The 19,528-nt window shown below is 34.3% G+C and overlaps 1 protein-coding gene across 4 annotated transcripts in view; it reads left to right on the forward strand.

Moving 5' to 3' along the window:
- The window catches only part of CCDC91 (coiled-coil domain containing 91), a 254,814-nt gene that overhangs the window by 80,552 nt on the left and 154,734 nt on the right, over window positions 1–19,528 (forward strand). For 3 of the 4 annotated variants that reach the window (XM_045587880.1, XM_036456857.2, XM_045587881.1), the window contains exons 4-6: window positions 8,670–8,830; window positions 10,146–10,349; window positions 11,342–11,446. In XM_045587880.1, the coding sequence (XP_045443836.1) occupies window positions 8,670–8,830; window positions 10,146–10,349; window positions 11,342–11,446 (470 nt within the window). Of the gene's footprint in view, window positions 1–7,618; window positions 7,708–8,669; window positions 8,831–10,145; window positions 10,350–11,341; window positions 11,447–19,528 lie in introns of all 4 variants that reach the window. The other variant, XM_036456858.2, reaches the window with a different exon arrangement.

The following is a 19,528-nucleotide window of genomic DNA, read 5'->3' on the forward strand; positions in this document are numbered from 1 at the left end:
AACATCAATGATGAGAGTGAATCATTGATCAGCTGTCTCCTTCATGCCCCCTACTGGAGATCAAGATTGCAACTTGGGCATGTGCTCTGACTGGGAATTGAACCACAACCTCCTGGTTCATATGTCAATGCTCAACTACTGAGCCATTCTGATGGGCTCAAATGTATGTTTCTAAGACTCATCCATGCTGTTGCATATTTATTGCAGGAACTTGTAGTTCCTGGCTAAAAAAAATTATAATGTATGATTGTACCACTGCTCATTTAATTATTGGACTGTGGGCATTTTGGCTATTGTCACTTATTTGCTATTTGAAGAGTATTTCTAGGAGTATTCTTATACATGCTTTTAGTAATATCAAGTGTTACCTTAGTACTTTGCATGAGAAAGACTTTTGTTGATATTAGGTTTTTCCCCTTATGAGTAATTTCTAGAACTCTTGTATCTTGTCTGTTATATATTTTCTCTTGTTAACATTTTACATTTTCTTTGTCTTTACTTTTCTTTTCCCTCTTCCTTATTTTTTCTTCCTATTTCTGTTTCAGAATTTATTTAACATTCCTTTTTTTTCTTTTCTTTCTTAAACTGAGTCCAGGTAGTCAAAATATTGTGTCCGAAAGTAACTTAGGTTAATTCCTTACATCCTACCCTCCTGCCCCCACACTTGTAACTGTGAGTAAGTTATTCATTTGAAATATGGTTTAATACATTTGTTGCTCTTTGTATTTAATTTTAGGATTTAACTTTCCTATTTCCCTGCTGGTTTATTTTATTGAGTATGTGAAACATTGACATGGTTCTAAAACTCAGAACCATGTTTAAAACAACTCAGTAAAGAGGTATTTCTCAATATTAATTTTTTCTGTCTGTCCATTTTACTCTAGCTATCTGTCTCATTAGTTTTAACCTTTCTGTGTTTCCTTTATGACAAGTGAGTGGTTGCATGCATCTGCATCTTTTTACAGATGTAAGGCCTATTTGTATATTTTCTTTTTAGTGAATTATCTGTTTACATTTTTGTGCCCATTATTCTATAGGCTGTTCTTTTGCAATCTCCCCCCCAACCCCCACCCGAGGTCCCGTTTTAAATGTTCTTTATATTATTTAGGAATATTAGCCATCACCTGTGATACAAATTGCACATATCTTTTTTTTTTTTTTAATTTGTCAGTTTTTTCTTGATTCTATTTAAGATCAATTTTGGCAGAAAACATTGTTGTTTGTCCTATTGTCAGATGTATAAATCTTTTCTTAAATTTGGAATTAAGTCATAGTTAAAAAGCTCCTCTTTTGTTTTTTGCTTTTACACCCAAGGTAAAGATGAACTCACTCTTATTTCCCCTGTTCTCTTAAAAACTTTTTTGATCTCTGATCGATTTGGAGTTTATTTTTTTACCTCATCTATTTTCAAATGACTATTCAGTTGCCCTGGCACTTTTTATAAACAAGCCCATTTTTGTCTCAGTTATTTGAAATACCACTCTTATCATATACTAAAGTTTCACACTGACCTGGGTCCATTTCTGGACTTTCTGGTCTGTTTATTTCTGCACCAAACTGTTCAAATTATGAAGGATGCATCTTATGTTTTTATGCGATTTAATGCAGTATTATATTAATAAGATTGGTAGCATGGTTTAGTATAGTTTTTAAATTAATATGTATTAATAAGAGGGTCTAGTATCCTCATATATATTTTTTGTTTTTCCTTTCTTTTTTTGTACTTTTACTTCTTCCGTGTTATGTTTAATGTCCATTTGTCTAGATCCATTTTAAAAAAGCTTATTGTTACTTTTATTGGATTTATATTAGGCCTGTACATTAAGGAAAGTTTTTTGTCATCATTTCTTCAAATAGGTTTTCAATATCTTGCTCTTTCTCTTTTCCTTTTGGCATTACCACAATGCGAATGTTTGTGTACTTGAAGTTGTCCCAGAGGCTCTTTACATTATCTTCATATTTTTGGATTCGTTTTTCTTTTTGCTCTTCTTTAAAAAAAAAAAAAAAAAAAAAAAAAAAAAAATATATATATATATATATATATATATATATATATATATTGATTTTTTTTTTTACAGAGAAGAAGAGAGAGGGATAGAGAGTTAGAAACATCAATGTGAGAGAATCATTGATCAGCTGCCTCTTGCACACCTCCTACTGAAGATGTGTCCACAACAAAGGTACATGCCCTTGACTGGAATCAAACCTGCGACCTTTCAGTCTGCAGGCCGACGCTCTATCCACTGAGCCAAACCGGTTTCTGCTTTTTTGCTCTTCTGATTGGTTGTTTTTTTATTCCTCATATTCCAAATCATTGTTTTGATTCTTGAAATCCTCGAATCTACTGTTGAGTCCCTATACCTTATTCTTTATTTCAGTTAGTATATTATTAATTTCTGATTGGTCCTTTTTCATGTCTTTGAAATTCTCACTAAGATCCTTAAAAGTCTCATTAATACACTTGAAACTCTCATTAAGATCTTTGAGTGAGAGGAATAGACTTATAGGTCCAGCAATCACAGATTCCCAAACAAGAAGAACCCAAAGAGGCCCACACCAAGACACATAATTAAAATTCCAAAAGTGAAAGACAAAGAGAGAATCTGAAAAGCAGTAAGAGAAAAGCAGTAACAAAAAGAAGCAGTGGCAGTAGCATTAGAAGAATCAGAAAAAGGAGGAGGAAAGAAAAATGTGAATAAAATGGCAATTAATACATATCAATAATTGAAACTAAAAATCAAAATAAATGAACAAGGAATCTAATGAACAAAGAAAATTGATGAATAAAATAGAACCAGAGGCATGGAAATATGGAACAGACTGATGATTCTCAGAGGGAAGTGGGGAGAGTGGGGCAGAAGAGATTAACCACAAAATTTTTATGCATACTAGAAGCCTGGTGCACAAAATTTGTGCACAGGGGTGTGTGTCCCTCAGTCCAGCCTGCACTTTCTCCAATCTGGGACCCCTCGAGGAATGTCCGACTGCCCATTTAAGTCTGATCCAGGCATGATCGGGCCTAAATGGGTAATCAGACTTCCATTTCACAATCCAGGACTGCTGGTTCCCAACTGCTAGCCTGCCTGCTTTCCTGATTGCCCCTAATCGCTTCTGCTTGCCAGCCTGATCACTCCCTAACCACTCCCTTGATAGCCTGATTGTTGCCTAACTGCTCCCTTGTTAGATTGCTTACCCCTAACTGTCTTCCATGCAAGCCTGCTTCCCCTAACTGCTCTCCCCTGCAGGCCTGGATCCCCCCAACTGCCCTTTCCTGCAGGCCCGGTTGCCCCCAACTTCCCTCCTCTGCTGGCCTAGTCACCCCTAACTGCCCTTCCCTGCAGGCTTGATCACCCCTAACTGCCCTCCCTTGCAGGCATGTTCCCTACCATCTGACCTCTCCTGCTGGCCATCTTGTGATGGCCATATTGTGTCCACATGGGTCAGTCATCTTTAACCACATGGGGCTAGCTATTTTGTGTGTTGGAGTGATGGTCAATTTGCGTATTATTCTTTTATTAGATAGGATTAGATAGAATAGAGGCCTGGTGCATGGGTGGGGGCTGGCTGGTTCGCCCTCAAAGGTATCCCGGATCAGGGTGGGGATTCCCTTGGGGCATGGGGCAGCCTGGGTGAGGGGCCTGTGGTGGTTTGCAGGCTGGCCAGGTCCCCCAAAACCTAAGGTGACCAGATGTCCTGCTTTTGGTGGGACGGTCCCGATTTTTAACAATTTTTCCCGTGTCCTGTGGCATTTTAAAACAGTCCCGGTTTTTGGAAAGAATCTTTTGTTTTTTAAGAATCTTCTGTTTGTTAATTGTTAAAAATCAGGATGGTCCTGCCAAAAGCGGGATGTCTGTTCACCTTACCCAAACCCCAAGCAGAAGCCCTGGTATCTGGGACTTACTTATCTTCTATAATTGAAACTTTGTAGCCTTGAGTGGAGCCACGCCTCCAACTGGCTCCTTAAGCACAGGCATTTCTGTTGGGATTTATTTATCTTCTGTAATTGAAACTTTGTAGCTTTGAGTGGAGGCCTGGGCCTGCCAGGGTGTGCGGAAAGCTTGGTTTCCTCCATTGCTGGGGAATCCCAAGCCTCCTGCTTTCTCCGTGGCCACAGCCACCTTGGTTTTGTTAATTTGCTTACTCATTCCTGATTGACTGGTGGGTGTGGATTGTGGGTATAGCAGAGGAATGGCCAATTTGCATATTACTCTTTTATTACTTAGTATATGCATTGCCTATGAACAGAGACAATGGGGTGGTAAAGACTTGGGGTGGCTTGGGAACTGAGTAGAGGAAGTTAATGGAGGGGTGTAAATCTGTAATATTCTCAACAATAAAGATTTTAAAAATTAAAGTAAAACAACTAAGGGAGGATTGGCATCTTTATGATACATAGTTCCCTAACTAATTATAAGGGATATCTTTACCTTTGTTCAGGTATACCTTTGAGTCTTTTACAAGTGTTTTAAAGTTTTTGTCATGCTTCTTGCTAAATTTATTCCTCAGTGTTTTATCATTTTTTTGTGGCTAAGGGAAGTATATTTTCTTTAACATGAAATCCCCTAAATAGTTATTATTTTTTACATATGAATGCTGTTCATTTCTATTCATTAAGTTTATATCTTTCTACTTTACTGATTGTGTTTACTGTTTGACTTTAGTAGGAACAATGAGATAGTTTTTCTTCTTTTCCTATTTTTATACATTTAATTTCTCTTGCCTAATTGCATTGGCTTATGCCTTTAGTGCAATGTTAAATGGTATGGAGATAGTAGATGAATTGCCTAATAATGACCTATCCTTGTATTCCTGGAACAAATCTGTTCTCAGTATTGTGTAGGACTCTCTTTACTAACATTTTATTTAGAACTTTTGCCTCGTTATTTTTTGTGTGTGTTGTTCTAATAATCTCTAAATATTTTGTTTTTGTACTGTCTTTATCAGGCTTAGCTATTAATGTTATATTACTGTTATGTAAGCTAAGGAAGTTTTTCTTTATTTTTAATGCTTTTAGACCAATTTCAGAGTATTAATTTTTTTTAGCTCTAATTAGACCAACTTTTATAAACTATACTTCTGTGGTCATGTATTGCACATTTTAAAAAATAGAATTTAAAATTTATTTACTGAGAATTCTATAGATGAGTTTTATGATTTAAAGACTTCTGTTGTAATTATGTTCCATTTGTCACTTAATTTGTATATTTGTACTTTTGTTCTTTTATTGTTAATCAGTTCTCTACTATTTTGTTTGTATTTTTTAAGCATTGAGAATTTTTTTTATTAATTAGATCTATTTTTTAAGTTTACTTAGATTTATATTATCTTTATTATTGGTATTGTGCTTTCTTTTTGTTTTTCTATTTAGTTTATGAGTTGGGAATTTAATTCATTTTTTAAAATTGATGTGTTCAAAGTTATAATTTTTTCTTAAACATAGCTACAAATGTGTCCCATAGATTGATATGTAATGTTTTAATGCCATTGTTTCATTTGTCAAACTTGTAATATTTGGGCATGGGAATTAAACTTTTATTGTGGTTGTGTGGGTAATGGAGTAGGTGAAAAGAGGCCTAAAAAGGCTTTTTTTGAATGTTGTCAATGGTAAAAAAAAAAAAAAAAGATAGTTTCCTTTTATTGAATGTTTACCATGTACCAACCTGGTATAGCCAAAAAGCTTAATTATATTATCTAATTTAAGCTGTATAATATCATTTTGAGGTACATATTTCCCCATTTTCAGAATACTGAATCAGTGGTTTATATTGGTTTGTATTTGCTTAAGACTACATAACAAATAAGTTGATAGTGTTGAAATTAAATTTCATTTCTGACTCAATAGCTGTGGCTTTTACTTAAGCAGTAATATTGTGAGGTCACAGAGGTATTTAACAGTATGGCATAATCAGTAACTGTTAGTAGCACAGTGGGACTAAAGTAAAGTCAGTCCTTAGTAGTATCATTTCTGGCTTGGACAAATAGTTCTTCGAGATACTATTAGTAAAATGGAAAGCATGAAACAAAGCAGATTTATGTAAGATGATGGGTAAGTTTGATGTACCTACTAGGTAGCTTAATGGAACAGTCTCGTAGAAAGTTGAATATATGTATCTGGACCTCTGCAGAGTGGAGCTTATAGGTGGAAATTTAAATAATGGGTTTTGAAAGTTGTAAGAATAATGTGAATACTGAGATCAGAACATGAAGAAAACAGTGAATATTAAGGTGGAGAGGAAACAAGAAAAATTAGTCAAAATGTTAGGAGGAAGTCTAGGATAAAGTGGTTCACAGGTGCCAGGGGAAATTTCCAGGAAAAGGAGGGTCATTAGTATTAGTGCTCTGGAGAACTAAAGAAAGATGAGTGTTCTTTTGATTTAATAGTAACTAAAAGGAAAATTAATATCTTACTTGTTGAGTTCTGTGGAGTGATGAGGGTTAGGTGAGAAGATAATTGAGACAGGAATCATTTGGAGATAAAACATTTGGGTATGAAGGTCAAGTGTGGAAGGTGTGAGGTTGAGTTGAGGATGCCTCTCTTGCCCTCTCCCTACTTTCCTCTCTAACTCCCTTTCCCTTCCCTGTATTTATCTCTTTTCTTTACTTCCTCTCTCTCTCCTTCCTTTTCTTTATTCTACCACTTTCCCTACTTGTTTTCCTCATATGATGTTATGGATTGATAATTTAACTTTGTCAGCATGAAATCTTATCTTAGGTATAAATATAAATATAAAAACATAGAGATTTAAAAATATTCAGGTATTTGATCAGAGTGATATTTTTAAGAACTTCTTGAATCCAGGATGATAGTCACTTTTATGGCCAGAATTAAATATACTTGTCTTAACAAATTTTAATCTTTGAAATAATAATGAAGATAATATAAGCACAATAATAAAACCTATACAAATTTAGTCAGTTTATACCTCACTAGAGGCCCAATGCACGAAATTCGTGTAAGGGGCTTGGCCCTCACTGCCCTGAGCTGCCTTGCAGCCCACGGCCTCACGCACTGGCTGTTCAGGAAGGTTGTATCAGAAGATTGTTCAGCAGTCCAGTCTAATTAGCATTTTAGCTTTTTATTATATAGGATTGGCAAATCTATGCCAATTTTACAGATAAGGAAATTGAGAGAAGTTAAATATACTTGCTATTGCACTATACCTGGCATGGCAATTAGGTTCCAGAGTTTATAGTCTTAATACCAGGGTTGTATTCACTCTTACTATGCCATAATACTTAATTCATACTTTTAAAATTAGTTATGTTTTTGTTATAAATTGTAATTTAAAATTAGAAGTTAGAATATTTTGACATTGTAGAGAAATCTTAGCAAATGGAATAGATAAGATTAGAAAAAGAGTCATGTCTGAAATAGATGTATCAAGTAAAATATGAATTGAAATTCTAGTTTTCTGTATTTTAGTTAAAATAGTGAAATGCCTATGTGAGAAGCTAGAATTGCTCTCAAGTATGGCACATACTATTCTATAAACACAATATTGCTATAAAGTACAAGTAAACATAAGATAATTAAATGATCCCTGTATGATACCAATCAGAAATTGATAAATTCTTAAGTTTGTTAATACCTATTGACATTATAAATATTTTTCTTCAGGCAAAAATGCAATTTCCATTGTGAGCTGTCTTCCAGAATTTATGGTAGAACTTCCCTGAGGTTGCCACTCATGCCAATGTGGAATAAAGGTCTTTATAATTTAGAAAGTCAGAACATATAAATAGATTACTGCTAAAAATAATTTACTCTTCTTAAACTTTGAAATACATAGTATAAATGTGTTTGAATTTTTAGAAAGAATTCTAAACACTGCTACAGATGTGTCCCATAGATTGATATATGTTTTAATATCATTATTTCCTTTGTCAAAATTGTAATATTACTTTGAAAATAAACTAATATATATTTTAACCTGTTTATTTTGCCTTCATCAATATTTTTGTTTTATTTCATGCTTGGCAGTTGGCTTTTCTTTTGTGACCTTTGTATTTGAAATCTAATCACAAACTAATAATGTTTTGTTGGGAAACTAATTACAGAATTGTATTTCAACATTTTTTCTTTAAAAACAAGTTGGCAAACTGGCTGACTTTAATATGAAAAATCTATTGTTCTTGAAAAAGAAATTAACACTGAGACAGTTGTATTAATTATTTTAAAGTAATTATTCTTCCCCTTTGCTGACTTCATTGTAATAATTGATTTGACTTGGATACTGGGTCATCAGGCCATTGAGTTCATGGATGCCTGACTTGTCTTGCTCACTGCTGTCTTCTCAGTGCCAAGTTAGTGCCTCTGACTGGCACTAGTAAGTATGCTAGTGCTTTTTCTGAACTAACTTGATAGTTAGGTAATATGTTTAAATACTATCTCTGAGTTAGAAATGCACTTCTAATGGTAATATGTTATATGTAAACACTAAGACATTATTAAATTATCTTGTTTACTTGAGTCTCATATGGAAATATCATGTTAAATTTAGAAATACTAGTTTTAGATTTCTATAACTATTCCTAAATGGTTCTCATTTTCAGTCATTTTGCTTTTACTTCCTTTTCCTTTTTCCCTTTCCCTCTCTTCACTCTCTTTTCTTCCCTTCAACCTGTTTATTATTTTTTCTTTAATTATCTTTTTGTTTGTTTTCCTCCAGTATCTGGAGTCCATCTTTCTCCAGCTTCTCCTGCAATCGTACTGGACCATGACCACTCTTCTCCCACCATCGGCTGCCTCTCTTCTGAGCCCATCATTTCATCACCAGAGATTACACATGCAGACACCACCATCGTCAGTCAAACTCTTCCTAAAGCGCAGGTAAAGATAAGCCTATCTTTATAGAAAATCTGCATGTTTAAAAAATATATTGTATACTGATTGAATTAATTTTTGAAGATTTTCTGATTCCTTTTCTTAACTTTCTGAAAAATATTTCTGTAAACACTCTAATTTTGAGGCTAATATCTAGAATTCTGAATAATATGTTTGTTTTAGGGAACAATTGCAAGGTAATTAAGTAATCTTAATATGGTTTGAGTGTCCATTTATTAAAATTGACTTCATTTACATTTCAAATCTTGAACTTCAAATGGGAAAATAATTACAAAAAAAAGAATAATCATTTCTGTTTTCAGGGATGCTTATTGTATGTTTCAGGTATTAGAGTGTTCTTTTCAATTTCATATTAAAATTTTAAAAGATTGCAGCCTTAGAGTTTATTCATTCAAATATGTATTGATCCAGGCATTGTGCTAGATGCTAGATTTAATCCAAATTTTCCAGATGCTATACACAATCTCAAGTTACCTGGTATCTGTACTAGGAAGTGATGATTAATTAGAGATTATTAATTAACTAGAAGCCCAGTGCACGGATTTGTGCACCAGTGGGGTCCCTCACTGTGGCCTAGAGAGATCGAGCCAAAACTGGCAGTCTAATGCCGCCTGCCACTCCTGCCAGTGGCTCCTGTTCATGCCAGCCCCACTGTGTCTGCTCACACCCAGGCAGTTCCGATGAGGAGAGGCTCACGCCAATGCTGTGGCACTTGCCTGGCACTCGCCAGCCATTAGCCCTGCATTTGGTGCCCTTCTGTCAGCTGAACTGTGCTCCCGTGGTGGGAGAACACTGATCACCAGGAAGAAGGTCCTGATTGAGTATCTGCCCCTGGTGGTCAGTACATGCTATAGCAGTCTGTCGTTTGGTTATTCAGTCTTTCAGTCTGTTGGTTGCTTAGGCTTTTATATATATAAATTTAAAATTCTGATTTACAATTTAAAATATAAGCAAATTCTGGTGTGTATAAATTTAAGAATTGATATTAGATATGCCTCTTCTTAATTATATACTTTCAGACATGAAAAACTTCTAAGTTTTTAGTGCTTTGCTTGCAAAATAATAAGTGCTTAAGTTTATAAGCTCTTAAGTTTAGAGGAAATTTTGTGTCTTCCTGTAAAGATCAGGTTGTTGTAATGGTTTGAGGTCTTCTGTTGATTTTACTTAAAGGGTGAAATAATTCTGGAACCCTTGTTACAACTTAATTTCCAAATGTGGTTTCTGGTGCCCTTTGGATGTTTTCATTATTGGTACAGTGTAAACTTTTCCCTCTTGTATATTTTTTTTTAATGTGGTTTAGATTCAGCAATCAACACACACTGATCTGGATATCTCACTTTTTCCATTGGGTTTAACTGATGAGAAAAGTAATGGAACAATTGCTCTTGTGGATGATTCTGAGGATCCTTTAGCCAATGTATCAAACATACAGCTTCAGCAGAAAATTTCAAGTTTGGAGACTAAACTCAAAGTTTCTGAGGAAGAAAAACAGAGAATCAAAAAGGTATATTTACATTTCCCTAAAAATGTTTAAATTGTACATTCTGGATATTTTATAAAATCCCTATGTTTGATTAAAAACTCATCAGGGGAAGAAGACACTGTCCTTTCTTGGTTGTAGGTTTAAACCAGTCATTTGAGTTTATCACTTAGAAGTCTTTGATAAGAAATCTCTGGTCTTAAATGTGTACTTTTAAAGAAATGAACATATTTTACTATATTTTTGTTTTCTCTAAATAATGCTTTTTTTCTGGTTTATTTTTATTTATCTTGAAAGCAGGTAGTATTGTATTTCTTACATAGTTTAGCAGGTTTGTAATATTGTCTTATTCCTATATAACATTAGACATCATGGGGTATTTGACAAGAGTACTTATATATACAGCTATTTTAGTAAATTATTTATGTTCTCATTTCTTTTTCTTTTTTTTTTTAAATACACACTACTTTTCTTTTTTAAAAAAATATATTTTATTGATTTTTCACAGAGAGAAAGGGAAAGGGATAGAGAGCTAGAAACATTGATGAGAGAGAAACATTGACCAGCTACCTCCCACACCCCACCCACTGGGAATATGCCCACAACCAATGTACATGCCTTTCTAAGAATCGAACCTGGGACCTTTCAGTCCACAGACCGATGCTCTATCCACTGATCCAAACTGGTTTTGGCTATGTTCTCATTTCTATTTCCTTAAAATATCTATAAAAGGGCCTTAGCAAATTTATGAAAGTATATGTAGATATAAACTGTATTGATTATAATCAACTTAGGTGCTTTTATTCATTTATTAGCATGAATAATTTTAGTGTTATAACAATGTTTGATATTGGTCTGGAAATGAGAGTGGCGCATACAATCTATAATATTGTTAAAATTTAAATCATATGTCCTGTGGGCTTTTTCCTTACCAAACATTTTCTGCTATGTTCATTGAAATAACGAAATATATTTCATGCCATTACATAATTTGTGCTTGGATTTTTCTCCTTAAGGATGTGGAATCATTGATAGAAAAGCACAATGTCTTGGAAAAAGATTTCCTTAAAGAAAGAGAGCAAGAGGCCATTTCTTTTCAAGACAGATACAAAGAACTTCAGGTAAACCACCTGTGCTCATGATTTAATGTGTAAGCATTTGATGAAGCATGTAATGTAATTTTAAATAGTGCTGAATAAACACTTTATTAATGAACAATCAGTATGTAAAATATTGACCAACAGGGATGAAATTAATGATAAATGTAATTTTGAAAAGTATGAGTCTGTGAGGGTTAGTTGTTTGAGACTCAATTTGGTGGAAAATACTCTGTTTCTGATGGGTAAAATTTGGAATTTGGACAATCTGATTTTTATTATTTGAAATTATATTTTAAAAGAACTTAGAATCCTATAATCCCTGAACTGAGTTATTTAATCTTTTTTATATATTGTAATCAATGTTTCCTCTTTGCCTCCTTAATAAACTTTTTTTTAACCTGTTCTTTCCCATCTCAGTAAATGGCCATGCTACCTTTCTATTCCTTAAAGCTGAAAACCACATTTATCATTTTTTTATTTTATTTTATTTTATTTTATTTTTTTACTTACTCATGTTTGTTCCTTCAGGGAAACCTGTTGGCTCTATCTTCAAAATATCCAGGTTTCCATGATTTATCATTATGGTCACTGCTACCAACCTATTGTAGGCCTTCTTTATTTCTAGCCAGTCTCTATGCTCTGTCATTGTCTAACTTTGGGCCTTTCTCCACCTTGCAGCCACTGTGATCTGTCCAATACTTACAGTTGATTTTGTTATTTTTCTCCTCTGAAATCTTTAGTGTTTTCTTATTTCACTCAAAGTAAGTCAAGTGAGTCCTTAAAATGGTTTGCGAGGCCCTATATTCTCTTCTATCCTTTCTCCCTGCCTTTCCCCTGCCTCTTTCTCCTCCTCTTAATTTCCTGCATGTTTTCTTTTTTATACCATTCAAGTCTCCATCACACCTTTCAGGCAATGCTGACATCCCCTACCAACATGCCCATATGATGCTTTTTTTCCTCCATAGCACTTTTCCATCTGACCAGATTGTTTATTTGCCTAGATAATTTTAATAGTCACCCCAGTGGTCTTCTATTGTAGCTTCTGCTCTTCCTCTTCTCCTCAACGAGTCTTTATTTCAGCAGATAGAATAGTGTTGGTTTTTTTTAATTTAAGTCAAATCATTTCCCAGTCTTAATTCTCATTCTCCTTTCAGTGTAAATCTTTTGGCTTCTCCAACTTTTCCATTTTACCCCCAGCTATTTACGTACAGCAGGCTGGGTAATAAGGTCCAGGTGAACGTGTGAGGCTGTCTGGGAGGGCATTCCTTGGCTGTTGGAGTGGTGAGTGGAGGGAAATGGTTTATGATTTAGTCACAGTCTCCCTGCCTGGAATGCCTTCCCTCCAGATATCTATATGGCTCTGTTAAAAATTATGTGCAACAAGAAAATAAGGAAAAGGCTGCAGTGTGTTCTTTCAATGTCTAGGGGAACATTGTTTAATAGACTTACCCAAGGACTATTTAGGAGAATGTACTTTATTTGACTCATGGTTTATTGCTATTACATGCTAATTATGTTTTTCCCCCAGAGGCAATGCTTGTTGGTTCAAAAAGATAACTTTATAAAGGACAATCACCAGTTTTGTCTCTAACCTAGCATTCTTTCCTGTTTAACAACCTGTTATTTAAATTGTGTAAATATATAAGTAAATATATCTATATATATCTTCAAATGCACTTTGAACCAGTCTCAACTTCTGATTTATTGAGTCTTAATAAGTGAGTAGGATAAATCTGGGATTTATGTTCAGTTTATATTTATATGAGTCACATGTTAAGTCTTTGAAAATTGTATTTTAATAAGTCTCAGTGAAACTTCAGATACTGCTCTTGTGGAGGCTTCCTTTGACCATGCTATATAAAATGAGAACTGTGTACATGTTCAACATGCCCTAGCCCCTTTTCTTTTCTTTTTTACCTCTCTTCATAGCACTTATCTCCACCTGTTATTTTATTTTGATGTGTTTATTTTTTTGTTTTCCCCCTACCAGAGTGTAAACTCCATGAGAATAGGAGCATTCCTTAGAGCAATACCTGGCATGTAATGTGGGTGTCATGGGGGTTCAATGTTCTTGAATGAGTGTGCACTAATATTGTGCTCCCTGTTCTCATTGTATGTGGTCACATTTACCAGCCCCATACTTGGAATTAGGTGCTTATTAGAAGCCACAGTACTGAATACTGACAGAACTTAGTGTTTCTTCTATCTATGCTGAATAACTTATTCGGGCCCTGTAGTGTGACTTATACCTTTGAAAATTTAGTTTTTTAGTCCGTTAATGGGAATACTAACATACCTGAGAAATCATCCGGGGCCATATAGTACTTGAGTTTTTTACAGTAAAGACTATATAAATGCCAAGGGGCATTATCGTTGTCTTACTACTTTTACTATTGATAGTGATAGTTTAAGAGTTACAACTTAAGTATTCAATTTAAAAAGATCTTTCTTAATCCAAAGAAACCTTTTTCAGATACTTTTACTTCAGCACCAAGAAAGGCCTCTCTCTTTATACCATGTGATTAAAAGAATAAATTAACTTATGGAGTATTTTATCGCCTTGGTTAACTAAGTGATAGAAAATGTACTAGAAGGTCTTATAGCTCAATTGAACTTAAAGGCAGGCATGCTGTTTAGCTGGCACAGGTAACCTTTGGTTTTTGAAAAGTACGCCTTATGCCACTTTGCTTTTATGAAAGATCTACATTAGTACCTGTTTTCCAAAGAGGATTTTCGTTTTTATTTTTAAGAAGGCAAAAAGTGAAACCAGTGTTCAGTGTTTGTTTTGGTATGATGAGTGGTAAATCCTACATATTTGGGTTATTTTGTGTGACACCTTCTATCTTGTTTAAATGACACTACGTAGGTTGGGGAAAGGTGGAGGCCACTTTGTGCATGTCAGGTGTAGGGGTGAAATTGCAATTTTCCCACTTAGCAGCCTTTGACACCCTGGGCAGAAGGGGTGCTCTTACTCCAGAGGGAAAGTGTAATGTCAGGCCCCCTGAAGACTTTGGCTGATACACCCTGGCCTGGAGGAGGAGACTACCTGGTAGCAGTTCCCATGTGCTTGTACTAGCACCATGGAGTCAGGAAGCCTTGCTGTTTCTGAGTGGTTGTAAGAGTCTGGTTCCCCACTCAGCTTCTCTGACACTGGAAAAGGGGGAGATGGAGCCTTCTTACCCTTGGGTGGGAATGCAAGTCCTTAAAACTCCTTCAAACCCTAATGCTTTCTTTGTTACCCCTCAGGGGCAGCCGGGGCAGCACTTCATGGCTGGGTGAGAGGGAGGTCTGGGCTCAGCACTCTGGCCTTTGCTCTCAGAGCTGGAAGTGAGCTGATGTTTTTAACCATTGGGCCTGGTGGTCATAGAGTGCTTCTTATCCAAAAGTTTTCTGTTCTCCCCCTTTCATGGTCCTTTGGGTGGAGAGGGATGGCATTTCTTGGGTTTGTGCTCACTGGCATTTCATGGTTACTGGCCATCTCATTTTCTGAGGCTAAAAGAAAACTTACCACTATGCCATTCCTTGTGTTCTGAGGTCCCTAGGATCCACCACCTTCTAGAATCTTTCCACCACCTTCTAGAATCTTCTTACTTTTGTTTTAATTATACTGTTGAGGCCTTTTGCTGTACTTCTTAATAAACATCGGGAGGAGTGCATCTACTCCTTAGTCTGTAAATGGAATAGCAAGGAATATTTAAAAATTTAAATAAACATTTTTGTGTGTGTCCACAGTAGAAAATTAATTTCAATCTCTAGAGTGAATTTTAAAGCAAGTATTTTGAGTAATTTTTTTTAAATGAACACAGTTTGAGAAATTAATTCATGGAGTCACTGTAGCTATAGAAGAGAGTAAATAAAATATAGATAAATTAAATTGGGAGATAATCTATAAATCTCAATCTCTTTTGTGTTTACGTAGTTTGTGCACACATGATATGTGTGTTAGTCTTTCTGGAAATATATTTTCAATACAAATATTTAAATTAATTCAACAAAAATTTAGAAAATCTTGGGCTTTACTATTTGACCTCCTTTCTATTATCCCATTTTCTTCTGTGGATATAGCCTTCCCCCTCATCCTCCCAAATTGGTACAAGTTTTATCTAATAATATCTTAGGAAAAGATGCTATTAAATATGTGAGTGTCAAAGGAGACCACTGTATGCTAAGTTTATATATAAGATCAAATATTAGCAAAAGTGAGCTTTTAAATAGTGAACATATATTAAATTTCTTGCTTGAATTAGTGATTTGCCCATCGTTCCTCAGGTACTTGAAAGTAAATATATTTATCATTTATTTTTCTGTAGAGCATGGCAATCAATATTTTGTTATTGCTGTTAATTAAGGTATTACATGTGTGTCCTTATCCTCCCATTTCCCCCTTCCCACTTCTCCACTCATGCTCTCATCCCCCTGGTGTCTGTTTTCATTGGTTAGGCTTATATGCATACATACAAGACCTTTGGTTGATCTCTCCCTTTCACCCCCCACCCTTCCCTACCTTCCCTCTGAGTTTTGATAGTCTGATCGATGCTTCTCTGTCTCTGGATCTGTTTTTTTCATCAGTGTGTGTTGTTCATTATAGTCCACAAATGAGTGAGATTATGTGATATTTATCTTCCTCTGACTGCCTTATTTCGCTTAGTATAATGCCCTCCAGTTCTATTCATGTTGTTGCAAATGGTAAGAATTTATTATTTTGTAGCACAGTATAGTATTCCATTGTGTAGATGTACATATTTTTATATTAAGGTGTATGTAACATACAAGTCTTCTAAATATTTGTGAAATTTAATAAAATAGAAAAAGGTTTTTGCTATTTATGATGACAAGGTTAATATATTGGTGCCTGCCTTTCTGTGGTATCCTAAATAAAGCAAAACATTTAGGAATATAAAAAGATAGTACCAACAAGACTAAATTAACTGAGAAGCCTTTCTTCTTAAACTGTTTGTATACTTATATATTTATAAGAATGTACTTACTATGTGAAGTGTGGACAATAAAGGAAAACAAAATTTATACCTATTTACCACCATCACAAGAGTTTTCATGTGCTATCAAAATATAGGGCTTGAATTTTTAATTTTATAAATTCATCTACCTTTACTTAGGCTCATTTTGGGTGTGCCTTTGTCAAGATTTTAGTCTGACCAGAGAAAGAGTAATTAATAAATGGAATGTTTGTAAAGCCTTTAAACAAACTTTTTCTTAAAACAACATGAACTATTACAGGGGTTTCTAACAGTGTTATTTTATGATACGGTCTAATTAGCAGGATAGGTGGAGGTTGGTGAATGTGCCCATAGCAGAAGGAAATAACGAATACTGTGAACTCTGCAGTACAATGGGGGTGTGCACAGGTCTCCTTTCCTGTTCTGTCCAGGGTGTGTGGGCTAACTGGAGGAAGAAAAGTGAGTCATGTGTATTTGTTAGAGGTAGCTATTTAAAGGGCTTTTCATAACATGAATAGAGAACTCATCTTAGTACAACTTGAGTACCAAACTCTTTTGTCTTCTTTCTCACCTGTCTCACCTGTGATGAGCTCTGGAGAAACTTGGCAGCTTATTAAAATGCACGTCTCATAATGTTGCCACATTTTAAAAAATTCAGTTAACATCACAGCTCATTATTAAATGATCATCTTTGATAGTTGTCAGTAAGGGTACCTATAGCTAGCTTTTGAAATTTTCTGTATGAATATTTTTAAAGACTGGGCAATTCTTCCTAATGCCATCTCCTATTAAAATGTCTCCTGGCTATTGTAGTTTAACTTCTGTTGGAGAATTTTATTTTTTAAAAGTTATGTGAAAATATGGTGTTTTAGAGCAGCGTTTTTCAACCGCTGTTCCGCGGCACACTAGTGTAGGTGTAGACAAGACAAGAATTTTATAATTTTTCACTATTTTGTTTACTTAATATTTCATAATAAAGTAATTATAAAGTACTTTCTTTGTGTTTATTTGATTCCTATTCAAGAGAATTACTTTATATATAGTCAATATAGGCACAGAGTTAAATTTTTTAACATTTTCTAATGGTGGTGTGCCTCGTGATTTTTTTCATGAAACAAGTGTGCCTTTGCCCAAAAAAGGTTGAAAAACACTGTTTTAGAGGACCTTAAATTGACTTCATAAATGGAATTGCACTGTTTCAGATGACCGTCCATGTTCTGTTGTTAGTTTCACTGGTCACATTACTTAAATATGAGGAGATACTATTCTCAATGTTTGTGTACTATTTCAAAGTGAATACTGGTCAAGTGTTGCACATTGGGCCCTCAGCCAGAGGCTGTTAATCCTTAGTAGGAATTAACCAGTTCTAACTGCATAACTCAAAATACAGTTGCAGTCTTATTTAGAAGTAGATAATGCTGAAGGAAATATAAATTAAGCATTATTTGTTTATTCAGCTACCTTTAAGAATGATTATCATTCTGAAGAAAACAATTAAAGGAAAAGAAGGATCTTATGTTTTGGTTGGTCTCATATGCCTTTCATTTAATAATTATTTTAGATTTGATTAGATATTGTGACATGGATAAATTTCAGTTGTTAGGAGACCCATCTTCTTCACAACTTCTGTTAAAGGAGAGTTATTATGGGGGAAACTTGGTGAGAAACAAGTCTTTTTTTTTTTTTTCCAAAATGAATTTTCATTATCAAATTCAGTTTAAATACTAACTGTTGGAAGACCTGTTTGTCAAATTGTATTAGAACAATAAACATTGAAATAATAGTTTTATATACCCTAACATTTATTAAAAACAAACTAGTAGAATTCTTTGTTTTTTTAAAAACAACATTTTGAGGGTATTTTACTTAATATGTCAGTTGTACATTTGTTAAATAAGACTAGGTCACAGTAATACATTTTTAAATTTTGTAGTAGTTTTATGTAATAATTTTCACTGATTTCTTCATTTTATGTATTTTGCTTCAATGATCTAATGCCCTTTAACTTTTAAAGCAGTAGTCCTCAATATGGCTCACATTAGAATCTCCAGGGAAAGCTTTAGAAGAGTGTGTTTTAAAATGCTCAAGTACTTCCCACACCAGTTATGTGTTCAAGTACTTTAAACTACAAAGAATGAAAAAGGTGTATAATGAAATCCTATTCCTTATCTTATTCAGTAATCCACCTACTCCCTGTTAGTTTATTTTTATCCTTCTACAGTCTTTTATAATGCATACAAAAACCAACTATAACTTCCTTCCCTCCCTCCCTCCTTGTCTTCCCTTCTCTCTTCTCTTTTCTATACAGATGGTAGTGTGTTAAATAAATACACTTCTGTTATTTATTTTCTTTAAATTTACCCACCTCTCCCTTTCTTTATTTAAGACTATTTCTTGGAGGCCTTTTCATGGTGTTTCATTAAGAGATTCCTTATTCTTTTTCTTTTTCTTAATATTGGAGTATGTTATTCCATTTTCTTTTAATAAGAAGTATTGCTCTCAATGAGTAGTTTTAATCTAATTCTTCTTCCAGTTGCTTATTCTTTAAAATAAACTTTTTTTTTTTATTAGAATATGTTGTTCTGGATTTGGTCATTCAGTGTGATTTTCTTAGACTTACAATGTGTTCTTTAATATATATAGTTTGAATTCCTTTTTTTAAATTACATGAAGTGTTTGTTAAATTCTGATTTTAATACTTGTCTTATTTTCTTACTATAATATGATTTGTTTTTCTTTTTGGTGTCTCTTATTCAATGTGTGTTAATTTTGTATTCTATATTTGCCTTTACTCTAATTATGATTTATATCAATATTTTTCTTTAATTTACTTCATCACTACTATCCTAATATCTTCTAGCAGACTTTGCAATATAAATGTAGAGTCTGAAATTCCTTCCTTCCTTCCTTCCTTCCTTCCTTCCTTCCTTCCTTCCTTCCTTCCTTCCTTCCTTCCTTCCTTCCTTCCTTCCTTCCTTCCTTTAATGCATTTTGACTGTGAGTTGTTGGTTCCATTGTTTTACATGCTCTGTATGTTTTTGATGAGGGAATTTTGAGAGATCAGAAGACTATCGCACCACCTCTGCCATAGTCCCAGTATCCTCTTACTGTTATTTATTACTAGAGGCCCGGATGCACGAATTCA

This window comes from Pipistrellus kuhlii, unplaced genomic scaffold, assembly GCF_014108245.1.
Source record: "Pipistrellus kuhlii isolate mPipKuh1 unplaced genomic scaffold, mPipKuh1.p scaffold_m20_p_3, whole genome shotgun sequence".
NCBI lineage: Eukaryota > Metazoa > Chordata > Mammalia > Chiroptera > Vespertilionidae > Pipistrellus > Pipistrellus kuhlii.